Here is an 18,305-nt window from a genome sequence, read left to right on the forward strand (position 1 = left end):
AGCAATTTATGCTAATAAAACTCAACGTTTTCACACCTAAACTATGCTGGCCACTTGCGCATGACATGGACAATGCCCAGGCTGCTAGGCAGCCCTGCGCATGGGTGTGGGATTGCCTCCCACACCTGGCCGACTTGCTGGGTAGGGCTTATAGCCATGTTGGCTGTCTGGCCAGGCCCCTAGGGCTGGTCGACAGCCTGCCTAGCCCACAGTAGGGCTGGTGGGCAAGCCTGGGGCCTTCCTGGCCCAGGGGTGGCTTATAGCCTTCCCCATGCCCACACTAAAAGCAAACCTAAGCTCTGCACAAAGGTCTGGCATCTGGTCGCAGACCGAACACACAGAGCAACTGACATCGTTCCGGAGGGAGACTCACAACGCGGATTGGCACTACTTCATGTGCAGGACAATACACACTTGACCTCGGATGCATGGAGTGGAACCCTGGCTGACTTGTCTCGGACTGGGCTCACATGGGACCGGTTTTCCACTCCAGGTCCTGCACCTTCTTGTTTAGATATGTCTACGTGGCATCCAAGTGTGGGATGCACACGACATCCCTTTTTGCTTAACTTGACGGAAGCTGCTGTCATGTGCAAGAAATGCCATGACCATTCTTAGAGGCTAATCCAGAAGGGGCAGCCAAGAAAAAGACCATTAGAACCAAAAATTGGAGCATAAGGTGCTGAAGAGACTAGTTTGGACTTGGAGCAAGGGCATGGAAAAGCATGGGAAGTGCTGTTGGCTGACACAGGAGACTGTTGGTCGTACGAGTTCAGAGGCGGGCAGTAGGCGCTTCAGTTTATGGAGAGAACGCAGCCCGACCAGCAGTTATTGAAGATCATGCCCAGTCGGCTGGTCCGACAGTAGTCGTCGGCCAGCGTTTCATTTGTCCAGAAGGCCTATAAATAGGCAGTTTGCTAATCATTGTAAATCATTCATTCCTTTATGGAATGGGTCTCAGTATAGGACAAGATTTTGGGTGATGTTCACCTTTTGTATGAAGGCAGCCTAGGGCTGCAGAGTTAGGTACCTTTTTGTACCATAGGAATATATTGAATTTCCAGCTATATCTCTCTCTCTCTCTCTCTACTCTCCCTTCTGTCTGCGTTTTTGCATCAGCATGTTCTCAATGGTGTTTAGGGCTGAAAGAAGACCTCCAGAGCTTCCACGTGTTACAGCTGCATAGCCTCCAAATAGTCTATCAATAAAGTCGGATGGTCGTCGAAGAACTCTTTGTCAAGCCATACGGCTTCGTCGGTCCCTCGGTCTTGAAACTTTGAGGAAATTGTCTGTCTTTTGCTTGAGCCATGCTTGAAGCGGTGCAAAAGGATTTGTTCTGCAACCATCACTTCAGCTTCATCAATGATATCTGGTTCTTGGTTTTGCTTTGTCTTTCACTTCTGAAGGGATCGAACTTGCATATGGTTTTAACCAATTGACATGGAACACATCGTGTATAGTCCAACTCGGAGGTAGCTTCAACTCCATTGAAACCTCGTTAATCTTTCTCTGGATGGGAAAAGGTCCGAAGTTTCTAAATGACAATTTTGGGCATCGCTTGCCCACATGTTTCAACCTTTGCTTCATGATTTGAAGATAAACCCAATCACCTTCTGAAAACTTCATATCCCTTCGGTCTTTGTTGTCCTGTCAAGTGTAGGCCTCCTGCGCTTTAGCCAACCTATCTTTTACCGACTCCAAAATCTTCTGGTAAGATTTCGTCAATTTGTTTGCTTCAGGTACTGAAGACGAGGTCCTGGTCAATAGCGACTGGAATGGTCTTTCAAACGTTGCTTCATATGGAGTCCTACCAATAGCTGAAGAAAAAGAATCATTCAAAATAGCTTGAACTAAAGGCAAATACTATTCCCACTTACCTGTTTGATCGTGGACATAACACTTCAGCACATCAAAGGCCAACTTGTTGTATATTTTTGTCTGGCCGTCCGTCTATGGGTGAAATGCACTGGAAAAATTCAATTTAGTACCAAAGTCATCAAACAATGCCCTCCAAAAATGACTGGTAAACTTGGCATCTTGGTCTGACACTATGGTCCTAGGGATCCTGCCAATCGGGTACCAATGCCAAATGAACAAATGGGCAACATCTTCGGTAGTCACATTGGCCTTGCATGGAATAAGTATAATAAATTTGCAATAAGTATAACAAATTTGCTAAATCTATCAACTATAATCAAGCAGTGAGTATTATGCTTACCCGGATTGGGAGGCAAATTTGTGACAAAATCTATCGATATATCTTGAAAAGGTCCCTCAAGAATTGGTAAGGGCTGTAACAACCCTATCTTCTTCCCACGAGGAGCTTTCACCTTTTGACAAATATCACATTGTTGCACATGTGCAAATACATCTCGCCTTATCTTTGGCCAATAATATTGCCGTTCTAACTTCTTCGAAGTTGAATTCATGCCCCGATAACCACCAATAACGGCGTCATGGGCGTCATGGAGAAGAGTGAAAGAATGGCTGTAAAACAGAAAAACAGCAAATAGATCTTGCAAAGAAGCACATGTGCAAAAGAACTGAAGTAGAAAACTTGTTATCTGTTGAAGTAGAGCACGAGAGCTGCCCGTAGGTGCATACAACCAACAGCAATGGCTGAATAATGAAGTGCTAATGATGCAAACCCAAGCCACCTATAAGGTTGGACAAGAGCTGGTCGGCCAGCATAAAAACAGTGGGCTAGCCGACTATGCAAAAAATACTAGAATAATGTCTAAAAAATAGCAAAAAAATATCTAAAATAAAATGAATGCATGGCCTCATAAATCTGGCCAGATAAAGCATGAAATATGCACATATATGCCCAATCTGGAGATGATAATGCCAACACCTCCTCTTCAGCACCAAATGGGTGGACCGACTCCAGCACGTTGAAGAAAGACCTCCAAAGAGTCTGAAAGGAACAACCTTCTCATAAAAGGCACAAAGCTCGCGAAGATATGGTACATCTGAATACTGAGAAGGTCTTCGGAAGAAGCCACGAGAAGATCGAGAAGATATCGAAGACGAAACGATAGGATCAATCTGAAGAGAGAAGCCCTCAGGAGATGGAACCATAGATGGTACCTCCTCTGCACATGCAACAAGTATCGGGACCGAAGTAGACTCCTCCTCTGAAAAAGAAGGAAATGAAACAACCACTGGAACAAACTGATCATCAGTGATAGTAGAAGTTGCCAGGTTCAAAGTAGGGACAGGCTCCAAGATAGTGGAAGATGCCTCCTCTGAAACATAGGAAGGAGAAGCAACTGAGAAGCAACTGCCAAAGTAGGAAGCTCGAGAATATGTGAGGATATCTTGGCAAAATTTTCCACTTGCCTAGTAGAAGAACCACTATCCTCCTCTGAAAGAGACGAGAGAAAATCTGCAATAATAGCATCAGCATGAAACAACACAAGGGAAGGGAGATACTCATCCAAAGGGATTAGAGGAACTGATAAGGTCTGTATCAGAAACTCCTGTAAATAATCCTCTGTTGCGGATAGGGCATTGACTTCTGAATCAGAAGTCTCCTTTGTGACCACCAGGATGGACTCATCCTGCTCCTGTGAAGATGAAAGAACAGGGGGATCATAGACAGCAAGAAAAACCATCTTAGCATGAGACTTCGTACCCTCCTCTGTCGTTGGCAAAGTATCCGAACCATCTGTCGTGGGTGAAGTGTCTGAGCCATCGAAGGAGGACTTTTGTTTTGCTTTAGCTTTGGCTTTAGCTTTGCGGGAAGCAGCTTGTCTGGCAAAACATTTGGCCTCAGAATGACCAAGTCGGCCACAAAACTCACAAGATTCCTTCATCCTGGAACCCTTGTTGCTGTCAGAATCGTTGTCGTTAGAAGATGACTTTGTGGTGACTTTCTGCTTGTTGTTGGAGTTCCCTTTTCCGCCTTTGTCTTTGTCCTTGCCCTTGTTAGAGGCAACAAAAGCAGACTCTAACTTGCCTTTTCTGCGAAGTATGCACTTGTCGTGGAGATAACTCACGACTTCCTCAAAAGGGGGGAGAGGCTCACGGAAGTAGATGTGATCTTTGAAAGAGTCAAAGGATGATGGCAGCTTACCAAGCAGTTTATGGATCGGGTTGTTGATTGAGCTCCCATACTCCTCAAGCTGCCTCTTGATCCTTGTGAATTCCCCAATCTTATCAATGATATTATCTGAGTCACTGATGGTAATCTTCTCAAGATCCGCCTCCAACTTAGCAGTCTTCACGGAAGATACTCTCCCAAACCTCCTCTGAATCTCATTCCACATCTGACTGGCATCACTTCGAGAAGATATGAATTGTGCCTGGATAGATGGTGTCATACGATGAATGATGATGAGACGGGCCCGTGCATCCAAAACTCCACGAAACGTGGGATCTACCAAGTGAGGAGTGGTGACAGAGGGCCACACACCTACTCCTTCAAGAAGCAATTGCGTATAAAACGACCAAGTATGGTAGCAGTCAGCTTCATGGAATCACTCACTTGAGGGGGTGAATAGGATGGCACATGGGAAGGGGTTGGGATGAGGCTTTTTGGGAGGGGAGAAACAAGAGAAGTGGTGCTGGTGGGGAATATGGATGGAAAAGAAGCAGGAATCTGGGAATAAGGTAGAGAAACAGGAAGCTGGGAAGAAGAAGCCTGTGAAGTTGGGGCTTGGGATCGGGGAGAAGAAAAGAGAATCCCCGAGAGAGAAGAATGACTATGACCAGAAGTCATATCCTCTGATAACGTAGCAGAATCCTCCTCTTCAACAAAGCTGATCAGAAAATCAACAAACTCCTCCTCGAAAGCTGAGTGCAGCCAAGAGAAAGGAAGGAGAAGAATGGATGGGAGGGTGGGAAACCAAAAGGAGAGGTAAGAAATGACTCCCCTGGGTTAAAACCCTGTTGTAGCACCAAAATACGGGGCTGAGATCTAAAAACGCAGATCTCAGGCTGAAAACGCAGCACCTTTGTGGAAAACGTAGCACCTCTGTGGAAAACGCAGCGCCTCACCGCTGGAGCCCATATGTGCAACCACCTGGCGTAGAGAGCCTCCCACTTGACACCTGCCTGGTTGCAGCCACCTGGCGCCGGTAGCTGATTGTAGCTCGCCTGGTCGCCCATTGCACAGCCGCCTGCCCCCCCCGTACGCGCAGCTTGACGCCCATACTACAAAGAGCCTCCCACCTGGCTGTAGCCCATGCGCACCGCAGCGCCCGCTTACCTGTAGACTATGTGCGCAGTAGCGCCTGCCTGCCTGTAGCCTATGTGCGTTGCAGTGCCCGCCTGGACCACACACGACTCGACGATGACCACAGGACCCGACGACCTGCCCTCCTTCAGCTCCGCCACCCAAATATGATTAATCTTTCAAAAAGAGAGTTTTACTAATCAAAAATATTATATTTAAACATAAAAGATTAGCATTAATCCAATTAAACATTATGAATCACTAAAAAGCTTGATTTCAAGAAAAAACCATTGATTAAAAAGCTTCCCAAGCATTAGAGAGGTTGAGAGGAAGATTACCATTTGAGCAAGATAGAAAAAACACCATGGATTAAGGCTTACCCTTGGTTTTTGGCTTGATTCTTTTAAAAAGAAGTGAAGCTCACAAGGAAATCTTGGCCACCAAAATGGGGAGGGTAATCTCCAAGGGAGGATGGAGATTTGTGAAGCTCCAAAGCTTCCCAAAGTAGAGGCAAAATAGAGGGATAATAAAATTACACTAAAATGAAGATAAAACGCAAGTCCACAACAGAAAACGCAGGTCCACAACAGAAAACGCAGCTCCACAGCAGAAAACGCAGCTCCTTTGTAGATGTAGATATGGTGGATCTTTGCCTACAGCAGTAGATGTAGAAAACGCAGGTCCCTTTGCAACACTGAGCTCAGATACCATGAAAGAATGGCTGTAAAACAGAAAAACAGAAAATAGATCTTGCAAAGAAGCACATGTGCAAAAGAACTGAAGTAGAAAACTTGTTATCTGCTGAAGTAGAGCACGAGGTCTGCCCGTAGGTGCATACAACCAACAGCAATGGCTGAATAATGAAGTGCTAATGATGCAAACCCAAGCCACCTATATATAGGTTGGACAAGAGCTGGTCGGCCAGCATAAAAACAGTGGGCTGGCCGACTATGCAAAAAATACTAGAATAATGTCTAAAAAATAGTAGAAAAATATCTAAAATAAAATGAATGCATGGCCTCATAAATCTGGCCAGATACAGCATGAAATATGCACTTATATGCCCAATCTGGAGATGATAATGCCAACAAAGAGCTGCCTTGAACGACTTCATGACACACAGTCGGCCTTTGTAGAAAAGCCAACCATCGCGTTGTCGTGCCATGGCACGTCTATGGTGTGAAACCATGCATATGAGACTATCAAATGCAGATCTAGATGCATGGGATTAAGTGCTATGACGAGTCATTATATGATGCCCATGTACATATGTTCATATTGTAAATGAGGTTCAATAAGACGAGCTGAGGCTGAGTCAGGTCTCAAAGCTTTTGTATATGAGTGTGGTGTGAAATATGGAGCCTTATGCTTATAGTAGACCTTGCAGTAGGGAACACCCCTCTCTATATGTATGGAAATGTGAGAGCATGTATGATATGAGGATTGGTTTTGAAGAATACCCTTTGGAGATATCGTGGAATGAGCAAAACAAGAAGAACTTTAATAAGATACTGTACACATTCAAAGTTCTTGTGTATCCTCATAGGCAGAATGATCCCTTCAATAATATCTTCATGCCCATGGATGGTGAACCTAGTGGCACCTATGCTAGTGAGAGCTATTTCAAAATGACTCTTGTGAGTATGGTGGTGGTGGGCTCCACTTTTCAGAAGCTTGATCATCCAAATCCAAGGACATACATTGGGTCTGGAAAAGTTACAGAATTGCGTACAGAAGCTCGTGCACTTGACATTGAAATAGTCATATTTGATGATGAGCTTTCCCCAGGGCAGCTTAGAAATTTGGAGAAGGCACTTGAGAATGATGTTCGGGTGTGATCGGATAGCTCTAATATTGGATATATTTAGCCAACGAGCTGCAACATGAGAGACAAGCTGGAGGAATGGTGAAAGGAATGGGTGAGAAGCAGATAGAGGTCGATAAACGTATTCTACGAACCCGGCACTCCTCAGAAAAGAGCTCAATTCTGTCCGTGGGCATCGGCAACAATATTGTGATCGCAGAGGATCTGTACCCATTCCAGTTGTTTCCTTGGTGCAAGGTGGAGTGACCTATAGCACCGCTGGAGCCAGATATTCCCGAAATTTGGTGGTATGATTGAGTACCTTCCAAGAAAGGCCAATCCAATGGCCGATGCTTTGAGCTGGAAGAGACAGGTGACTTTTGATTCAAACCACTAGACTCGACCTTATTGGACGACATGAAGCACACGTACATAGGTTCCGAGGAATTCAGTACACAGTGGGAACACGCATTGGATGCCACAAGACCATGCCATTTTTGATACGCTGTCGTGACGTGGGCGGTGTCGCTGGGAAAGCGTAAGCCACTGGATGGCCATTCTGCTGTAATACACTGCCAATTGCGATGTTACTCGCATCGGAGATCACTTGGAACGGCTCGTCCCACGAGGAAAGTGCTGGACAAGGCGCTTCTGACAAAGCCACCTTGAGGTTCTTGAATGCCTCCAACGCTCGTGGAGTCATTCGAATCCGCTGCCTTTTAGTCTTGACACCCTTTAGCAGATCGGTGAGGTTCGTAGATGTCACGTGCACACCCATTCGACCTCAATCCCGACAGAAGAAGTTAGAAGGGGGCAGTGGTTTCAGTGGAGAAGGAACAACAGAGTCGTCAAAAGGTTGCCAGGTATACCACCCAGCAACAGTTTAGCAAAGGGGAATGTCACGTGCACACCCATCAGGTGTACAAGTGGCATGGCATCATCAAGCATCCATAAACATTAATCAGGATAGTTCAGCATTAATCCAAGTATTATTCAGGCATATATCAACATAAGCATGTATATGGGGCTGTTTCGGCACCAACATTAGTACCTTAACATGTAGGGCATTTATTTGCATCAGGTACTGCAGCACACTGGCCGACCAGCAACCATGCTCTCATATATAAGCAGCGCATCATTTCAGCATGGTCATCTCATCTTCAGCGTTTCCTTCCTAGGAGACAAGGGAAGTCAGCGGGACAGCAGTTCACCCAGCATATAGTCATCATAGGCAGCATATTCGGTCCATTGTCTCATCTCTCCTCAGTGTTTCTCATCCATGGAGCAAGGGAGAAGTAGATCAACAGTATAGCCAACATATTCAGCACATAGTGCATCATTCCTACCTCCTACATAGAGGGAAGCCAGCATCGAAGGGTGGACCTCAGCATTGGAGCAAGGAAGAGTCCTCATCATCAGCATTCAGTCTATCCGTGTCATCCCGAGAAGGATCTTCATCGAGGACAGCATCATAGATCTATTTAGATATCATTGTAACCCATTCATCTAATATAGTTGCATTGCATTGCATTGACTCCAATTGTCTCTCTTAAGCATCCTTAAGTGAAGTTTAATTAGCCTAAGGTTGTGATTACTACGATCAATCCCTCACATGTCACAGTCGAGAGGTCAGAAAACTTGTCTATGTGGGTGAAGTATGCTTGGCATATACCCACAAAGAATCTGATGTCATAAGTAGTATGTGGTACTTGCCAATTGACAATCTTGGCCACCTTGGCCGGATCAAGTCTAATGCCTTCTGCACTAATTATATATCCAAGATAATGAACCTTGAACAAAATAAAATTGCGACTTCTTCTCATTGACGTAGAGCTCGTTGCTTTCAAGAAACTTCAGGACTTTCTCCACATCAATGTCATGCTGCTCAACCGTAGTTGAAAATACCAGTATGTCGTCTAGAAATATAAACACACACTTTTTAATCCATTCTCGGAATACCTGCATCATCATGTGGTTGAATGTGGCTGGGGCGTTCGTCAAGCCAAAAGACATGACCACAAATTCATAGTGGGTCCGTTCCATACGGAAGGCTGTCCTGGGGATGTCTCCCTCAACAATCCTCACCTGGTGGTACCCACTCTTCAAATCGAGTTTTGAGAACACCTTAGCCCTATTCAACCTCTCCAAAATATAGTCTATTTGAGGCATCGGGAATCTACTTTTGATAGTCAGCTTGTTGAGTGCACGATAATCAACACACAATTGAGAAGACCCATCTTTCTTCTTGACAAATGGATCAATGCTTCAAATGGTGACACACTGGGATGGATGAAGCTAGATTGCAATAATTCTTCGAGTTAGCGGTCCAACTCCGATTCCATTGCCTTGGAAAGGCGATATGGAAAGTTGCTCGGGGGTTCCGAGCTTGGGAGGAGGTCGATCTTGTGCCCTCCGGTCTGGACGGGGGAAGCTAGGGAGGGAGATTGTCCCGAAGAAGAATCGTCTGGAAGTTTTCATGGAGAGTCAAATACTTCTCGGAAGCATTGGCCACCGTTTCGGCAGTCTAGATGTAAATCATCGCACAATGTGTGCCTTTCCTGATTGCTTGTTTAGCCTGCAAGTGGCTTATGAGTGGAAAGTTCGGGATTCCTTGCTCACACTTAATGGTCACTGGGGCATTGGACACATTCCGGCTAATTTGGAAAGTGTGCTTGTCCCACTTGACATCAAGAAGGAACTTGTGAAACTACTGAATGCCCAAGATTATGTCTGCTCCTACAAGAGAGGCAACCATAAAATCATGCACAAACTCTATGCCCTGAATGACTAATTTAGCACCTCGAGCTTCAAACTTGACGCTCGTCGTCATGCCTGTGCTAAAACCCTCAACTTGCTTGTCCACTGAAGTTGGGACAAAACGGGCACGTTGAGCGGCCTGTTCTGTGGCCACATCCTCTGTGCTGCCGCGGTCAAACAAGACGACTACTCTCTGGCCACCTATGTAGCCAAAGGTCTTGAGCAATTCGTTGCGCTCATACTCTTGGTCATGGGCATTCTTTAGCTTATCTTCGAGCTCCTGGCTAATGATTGCTCCAACCGAAGCATTGGGATTCGAAGAACTAGGGACAGCCATTGGGATTTGTGTGGAAGCTGGGCTCACCACTGAAGCCGTGGAGGCTGGGGTGGCGGTCTTTGGAGTGGTAGTCTTCTTAAGACACTCCCGAGAAGTGTGTCCTTTTGTATGACAAAAGAAACACCTACCCTCCTTGTACTGAGCGATCTCCTCAGCACTCAACTTGCCACCGGTCTTGCTTGCCTCAGCTTTTTCTGTCTGGAGTAAGCTTGGGCGCATTGGTCAACTCTCGAGTTCTTGGAGCTAGAGGCTCCCATGCTTTGTCCTGGGAAAGACCCTGTCTGGTTCTGGCCTTTTCCCCCCGAGGTGTTAGCCTTGGGAGTAGCCGACTAGGAAGTCTTGGGCTTTCCGGCATTGTGCTTCGTTTTAGCACTCTGTGCAAGCGAGAGTGTGTCTTCGAAGGTGGCTGGCCTAAACATACGCACCTCCCATTGGATTTGTGTGTCAAGGCCATAAAGGAATCGCCCTTTCTTGTCCGTATCAGGTAAGCCCAACTGCAAACATAAGTTTGAAATTTTATTGGCAAACTGAAGGACTGGTTACGCGTTTTGACGCGCTCCGCTAAACTCGTCTTCGAGTTGCTCAAGGTAATGGGGCAGTAGAAATCGCTGCTTAAGGTCACGGACAAACTCGTCCCAAACATAAGCTGCCACACCTAATCTGGTGTGGGCATGAGCGCACTAGGTCCACCAAGGAATGGCCTCACCTTCCAAGTACCAACTAGCTAAGATCACCTTGTCAGTATCACTTCTTCGAACTGCGGCAAAGTAAGCTTTAAATTGATGCAACCATGAATAAAGAGTTGTGGGGTGGAGTATACCATTATACTTACTGAAGTTCATTTTCTCGGGAAAATGACTTGAGGAAGCCGCTGGTGTCAGTCTTGCGTCCAAAGCTGCAAGGTATCGTTCATGTTCCACGCGTCGCATGGTGTCGTCTTCACGTTGTCAAATGTCCATTTCATGCATCTGCAACTCAAGCATCGAACTCGGCTGCGGTCGTGACCCTTCAAAAGGGTCCCTTTGTAGAGGATCTGGAATCTGGGAAACGGAAGGACAGGATGGAGGAGACGGAAAACGTGGAGCTGGAGAACGGGTGCGCTCTTCCAGAGCCAGTATCGGCGCCTTCTGCTCTTCCAATTTGGTACTCTGTTCTGCGATTGCTTGCATCATCTTTTGGAACATCTCTTGTACACTCATGCCTGATGCCCTAGATGGACTGCGTGGTGCACTTTGGTCCCAAGGTTCTGGTTCTCTCTTGTCATCGTAGCTCGAAATAGCAGGAAAATGCACTACCTTTTCGGAGCGCAATAATCTGACCATCGACTATGTGTGTGGGAGACCGCCGGAAGTGGATCCCATCAGCCTGCAAGCGCAGCTAAGCCCTAACCCTAATTCTTAGCTGACCTTGGGTTAGCACATCCCTTTTATCCTAGGTCCTCTCCCCATGGTTAATATAGGCCTCAACCCAATCGGGGTTGTCTTTCCCATGTTATCTTTGACAACCTTGTTGAGGGTGCTTGCTCTGTGTTTGTATTTGACCAGCCTTTGCATTTTGAGGACCTCATCCGTGACTGGAATGCTTACATCCCTTTTAAACTGTTAAATAGTTTTTGGTTTGACATGCTGCCTTGGCAGCCTGGTCTTTTGTTTAGCTTTTGTGAATTGCAGGAAAATGCCATGTGAACACATACATAGGGTCCTTTGATGTTAAGAAAGTTGGTGTTCTTACAAGGTTGCAAGTCTGATCTTTCCTTTTTCATTGAACTGGGCTGTGGGGACAGGGGAATCTTGGGTGTGCATTGAATGGGCAATTGGAGATGAGGAGAATGCACTCTGTGCGTGTCTCTCACTTCAAGCTTTCAGCAGATGGTGCCGCTTCTTCTGGCAAAGGTTTTGTACCCAATTTTTGTTACACATGTAGATAATCATCTTATTATCTTAAATAGTAATGAATGTCACCGTTTTGGGAGCAATGTCTCTATGTACAGACTTGTTGGAAGATGACAAGAGATGGTCTATCCAGGTCTAGGAGGGGACTGTTCATCAGATAGCAACACACAGTCTAGTGAAGAACTGAGGATTGAAATTCCTCAAGTCAAGGCAGAATTCGAAGACACAAAGGAGAAGGTGCTAGACACAGATTTTGGAGATGCCACTAGAAAGTTGAAGGCGGAGTTCGAGACAGCCAGACTTTGTTTTAAAAATATCCCATCCGCGTTGAAGGAGATGACAAAAATGGATCCAAGTGGTAGGTGCAAAGTTGTGATTATGTGGGCAGCAGACAAGTGGGCTTTTTTGTTTTTGCATTATTGCAGTAAATTGTTCTTGGTGCTTCATCTTTTTGTGTGTGTGTCCCCGCATGTACAGTACAACATTGATGACCCTAACCTCCCCCTCTGAAGATAAGAACTGAACTGGATTATCGTGGTTGACATTCCACCCCATCTTCCAACAAAGATGCAATTTTACAAGGAACCATATCTTAGATGTTATTACTGACGACTTCAGTCAAAGACCAAGGTGCCGATGAAGACTGTCATTGTTTTGATTAGAGCCCGCTCACATCACTGAACACACAAAAAATCCAGAGTTTCCTATCATCCAGATGCGGTGCAGGCTTTTTGTGATGAGAGGGACCTCACAGTAAATCTTGGGAAGACCAATATTATGCTCTCGGATACCTCCTACCGGGTTGAATTGGTTAGATCAAATGCACGTTCCTAAAAGGTGAATTTGGGCATGTTCTTGGATTCATCTAGGTATATAATTCAGTTGTATTAGTGGACATGTAGATTTCACATTGTGAAGTTTTCGTCCGAGTTGCGGCCGGTTGATATTGTGCTTTTTCTTTGTATCTTTAGCGGTGCATTTGCCCTATCAACTACTTATTTGCTGTACTAATTCTTTCTATTTGCTTCTTCCCTTAGTGCTAGGCTTCATCATGGCAGACTCCATGGCCGAGTCTGCCTTGCATCTCCGGAGGTTTGATAGAAACTCCGTATGAAGGGCTTTGTGTGCATATATGCTCTTATGTGTGTGTGTGTGTGTGTGTGTGTGTGTGTGTGCGTGTTCGGAACAACCTCATGTTCCAAGCCAATGACATTGTTCCCTTCCATTACTTCAAGTTCTCGCTTGGTCACGCGCTTCATTTTGCTTATGATGCTGGGGACATCACTCTTGATGCTTATAGGATTTACTTTGATTGCTTCTAGGTAGTGAAGCCTATAGTTACTCTTCTTTTTCTGGGTTTTCCTCGCTTAGAGGTTTCCCACTTGTAAATAAAAAGTGTGGTCTTTTTGGTGGGTTTTCCTCGTTTTGAGGTTTCCCACCTGTAATTAATGACATGAAGCTTTACAAAAAAAAAAAAAAAAAGTGTGTGTGTGCGTGTCTGGAGTGCGTGTGTGAGAGCATATCTTGATACAGAGTTCTACACCCACTATTGGGCACTGATGACGTTAGTGGGGATGTTGTAGTATCTAGTCCATACTATGCATAATGGAGTTGATAGTTATATAGTCTTGTGGGTTGACTACCATGAGTATATAACTTGCACGTTCCTAAAAGGTAATTTTGGGCATGTTCTTGGATTCATCTAGGTATATAATTCAGCTGTATTAGCGGACATGTAGATTTCACATTGTGAAGTTTTCGTCCGAGTTGCGGCCAATTGATATTGTGCTTTTTCTTTCTATCTTTAGCGATGCCTTTGCCCTATCAACTACTTATTTGCTGTACTAATTCTTTCTCTTTGCTACTTCCCTTAGTGCTAGGCTTCATCATGGCTGAGTCTGCCCTGCATCTGCGGAGGTTTGACAGAAACTCAGTACGAAGGGCTTTGTGTGAATATATGTGTGTGTGTGTGTGTGGTGTGTGTGTTCTCTGTCCTGATCTCACCTTTCTGCACCGACTTTACCTAGTAGCTTCTCCATCGAATTTCGCTTGATCCTAGCTCTTCCTTGCTGTTCATTTCGTGACGCTTCCTAGCCTCGACATCCCCTTTCCTTCCTGTGTATAGCTTCAGCATCGTTTAAATCTATCGTTGCTAATCTATACTCCCTCTTCCATCTCTGTTTTATATCCTTCATTGCTTTTACAAATTTCTGTATACAGCTTTCTTCCAGGTGTCTATTATCTCATCATGGCTTCTCCTACAAAATATTATGCTCATAAAAAACAAAAGCAGGCTGTGGGTCAAGATGACCCTGTGCATGAGACACCCGAGGCTGGGCTGATCTATGAGGTAATGCATGAAGGATTTCAGGATACACGCAAGAATTGGAAAGATCCTGTTCCTATGGTGGGGCTTGCAGTAGATGTGGATGAAATCCTAGATCCCATTCGAGAATATGCGAAGCATGCTGTGATTATCTTTTTTCCAGGCAGGATGCCTGTTGCTGCTGATGTCGGGAATTGGTTAACACGGACATTGGGTGATTGTTTTGTTCGCAAAGTCCACTATGTGGCAAGAGGTTTCTTTGAGGTCATTATGGTGGATGAGCACCATAAGCAAACGCTTTTAGAGCACTCCCCTCTCTTCTATGGACAACAGATGGTTCATGTATTGCCATGGTCCCCCACCAGAGACTATCAGGCTTTGATTAAGCATCGCTGTCCTGTTTGGGTAGAAGTGGTGGACTTCCCCCAATGTTTGGCCTCCTTGTTACCTAAAATTGCAGCATCTCTAGGAAAGGTTGTATGCCCTCCTAGACCAAATGGCAACTCAAATCGATTTTGTATTTTATGGGACACAGATCAGCCCACTCCGGAATCTTATGCTGTTACCATAAATAACGTTTCCATGGGGAGTGCATTTTTCAGACTCAAATGGGGTCTTTTCGCAGGCGCATGCTTTGAGTGCAAAAAGTTTGGACATATGGCATCTCAATGCCCTCTGGTCCTCCATAAGATGCCGCCTAATGCCTTGCCCATCCCAATGCAAAATAAGGACACTCGTGGTCCTTCAGGGGTTAAATACAAAAGTCTAAAGACTCTTGTTATGCCTCAAGAAAAAGGCAAAGTGCCAGTCTCTTCTAGTATGAATGTAGCTGTGGCTAATCCCTCTACTTCTTCACCAAAAGGAAAAGAAAAGACACTTCAAGAAACATCTCAGCCACCACGCAGGACAATTATCCCCAGGCATTCTTTGCCTTCTAGAACTTGGAATGGAGTGTCACGTGCATCCCGCACTTGGATGCTACGTAGACATTTCTGTACAGAAGGTGCAGGACCTGGGATGGTGAACTGGTTCCATGTGAGCCCAGTCCGGGACGAGTCAGCCAGGGATCCATCTCAGTCGTCCGAGGTCAGGTGTGCATTGTCCTGCACATGAGTCCAAGGTCAGGTGTGCACTGTCCTGCACATGAAGCAGTGCCAGTCCGCGCTGTGAGTCTCCCTCTGGAATGATGTCAGATGTTCTGTGTAGCTGGTTTGCAACTGGATACCAAGCCTCTGTAGGCATGTAGGTTTGCATGTAGAGATGGGGCCAGCCCATAGGGCTATCCCAGTGCGAAGATTTGCACTTGCACTCTTAGTGTGGGCATGGGGGAGGTGTAGAACCACCCCCAAGGGGCCAGGAGGGCCCAGGCTGTGCCCACCAGCCATGGCATGGGCTGGAAGGGCTGTCGGCCAGCTCTAGAGCTTCTGGACAGGCAGCCGACAGGGATTAAAGCCCTATCCAGCAGGTCGGCCAGGTGTAGGGAGCAGTCCCACACCCATGCGCTGATTGCCCAGCAGCCAGGAGCTGTCCCAGAAGGCTGCACAGAATGGCCAGCATGTGGCATAGTGTGAAAGCACTTTATTAAAAAAGGAACCTAGTCGTGGGGCTTTTATTAGCTGGCCGACTGGATGCAAAAGGGGGTATAAAAGCCCAGCCAAGAAATCAATGAGATCATCTCATAATTCACCAAGTGCATCAAGCAAACAAGGGCCAGGACAGTCAAGAACTTGCTAACGCAAAGGGGTGAAGGACTGAAGGTCAAGGGCAGGTTTTCCAGCCAAGAAAAGGTCAAGTTTCTGTATTTGTTTTCAGATTTACATCATTCTAATAAAGCAAATACACCATCCGTGGTGGGGGCCCTACAGAGGGTAATTGGGACCCAATACTGTGTCCTCTCCATCTCCCCCTTCTCTCTCTATTTTCTGCACATCATCTTTCAGTTTGTGCGTTAATTCCGTCGCGAAAAGAGTGCTGATTTCTGAGTTTTGAAGTACCGATCGTTCTCCGAAGCTTCCGCATATTACAGTGGTATCAGAGCTCACTTCAAGGACAAAGATTCAGCAAAGAAAACCAGAAATTTTTTTCGCTCGTGTGGTTGGTTTTTAGACGCCGGTGGACTACCCCTTTCGGAGTGACTCCTGTCCCTCGAAGGACGGTTGGTTTTTAGCCTCCGGAAGCCTCCGGAAGTCTCCCACACAGATAGTGGATGGTCAGATTGCGTTCCGGAAAGGAATTGCATTTTCCCGCTATGGCGAGCTTTGGCGACGAGAGAGAACCAGAACCATGGGACCAGAGTGCACCAGGCAGCCCAGTGAGGGCACCCGGCTTGAGTGTCACAGACATGTTCCAGCAGATGATGCGAGCAATCGCCGACCAGACAACCAAGTTGGATGAGCAGAAGGCGCGGATTTTGGCTCTGGAGGAGCGTTCTCGCTCTCCAGCGTCGCGTTTTCCATCTCCTTCTCCCTCTCCTTCTGTACCCCAGATACCAGATCCTCGTCACAAGGACCCTCTCGAGGGGTCACAGCCGCAGCCAAGCTCCTTGCTTGAGATGCAGATGCGTGCATTGGAGATTCGACAACGAGAAGACGACGCCATGCGACGAGTGGAACATGTAAGATTCCTCTCCCAACCCCTTTTTGATGTCTAGTATCTTCCCCTGTAATCAACCCTCTTCAGAAATATAAAGACCCTGTTGCTAACTATTTTAGCCTAGAGAGAGAAAAATTATTCTAGAGAGAGAATATTCAGATTTTGAATATTTTTGGATAGAAAAATATCTCTTATAATTCAGATGAGTTCCCCTGAAACAGAAATTCAAAAAGAATTTTCCAATGTGCAATTGGAATTAATTGGAAATAGGTATAAAGAACCTTAGTCTAAGGGTCTAGATTTTCAGAAATCTTTAGACTATGGTCCAATTAAGGTTCCTATGGGCCAATAGCATCAATCCATGTGTAGGGAAGAGATAAATCCAAATTTGTAAAAAGAAGATACCCAAAAATGAGTAAATGCTCACATAAGGTGAAGAGTTGAAAATGTACAAGGTTTATTAGTAAAAAACTATGAGCAATATTAAAATGATTCCATTATGACACATATGTAAGGAAGGGGAATTCTTTAAAGGAGGTGCATATTTCACATAAGATGAAGAGTTGAAAATGTACAAGGTTTATTAGTAAAAAACTGTGAGCAATATTAAAATGATTCCATTATGACACATATGTAAGGAAGGGGAATTCTTTAAAGGAGGTGCATATTTCACATAAGATGAAGAGTTGAAAATGTACAAGGTTTATTAGTAAAAAAAACTATGAGCAATATTAAAATGATTCCATTATGACACATATGTAACGAAGGGGAGTTCTTTAAAGGAGGTGCATATTTCACATGCTTGAATGAGTTTTAAACTCATAAAAATTGAGATATTTCATCTCTCCTCTCTCCTCATTCAAGTCTAGTTCCAAAAAGTTAGCTTAACTGACCTAAAAATGGTCAAATATTGACCAAACTGATTTAGAAAATTCTAGAATCAGTTTGTTTGGTTAGGAGCTCAATTTTTCCTATAAATAGAAGCCTCCCCCTTGTTGAAAAATAGATAGTGTTTATGCATCGTTACTCTACTCCACCTAAGCCAAGAACTGTGAATTCATTTAATAATTCACTAGTTTTTGGAGCTTCCCTCTTTCTTCAATCCCCATTAGTGGCTCCATCAACATACTTAACCAATTGATTGGTTGGGGGCCTCTACCGTGAACAAAGAATCAAGCAAGTTGTAAGGTAATTAGTGAATATTGATCTTTCTATAATTTCTCAATGTTTCTCTCTTCTCAACCCCTCTCAAGCTTGAGAAGTTTAATCGGTATGGTTTTTTTAAATGCTATTGAAGTTTGAATAGTAGTGAAGAGTTACATAATGCTATTGAAGTTAATTTTTATTTATGTTTAAATTCTAATGATTTTTATGTAAATTCTCTCTCTCACTCAAGAAATGGTCATACTCATGACCCG

At 45.0% G+C, this 18,305-nt stretch overlaps 1 protein-coding gene across 10 annotated transcripts in view; it reads left to right on the forward strand.

Annotated features, from left to right (window-relative positions):
• LOC147610862 (HAD-superfamily hydrolase, subfamily IG, 5'-nucleotidase) overlaps positions 1–18,305 on the forward strand; it is a 118,704-nt gene that overhangs the window by 4,298 nt on the left and 96,101 nt on the right. For 7 of the 10 annotated variants that reach the window (XM_086785492.1, XM_086785494.1, XM_086785489.1 and 4 more), the window contains exons 2-3: positions 11,861–11,969; positions 12,103–12,327. In XM_086785492.1, the coding sequence (XP_086641618.1) occupies positions 11,861–11,969; positions 12,103–12,327 (334 nt within the window). Of the gene's footprint in view, positions 1–11,860; positions 11,970–12,067; positions 12,328–18,305 lie in introns of all 10 variants that reach the window. The other 3 variants (XM_086785499.1, XM_086785497.1, XM_086785496.1) reach the window with 1 other exon arrangement.

The sequence above is a fragment of the Cibotium barometz genome, chromosome 48 (genome assembly GCF_041138505.1).
Source record: "Cibotium barometz isolate CiBa-2024 chromosome 48, ASM4113850v1, whole genome shotgun sequence".
In the NCBI taxonomy this organism is placed as follows: domain Eukaryota; kingdom Viridiplantae; phylum Streptophyta; class Polypodiopsida; order Cyatheales; family Cibotiaceae; genus Cibotium; species Cibotium barometz.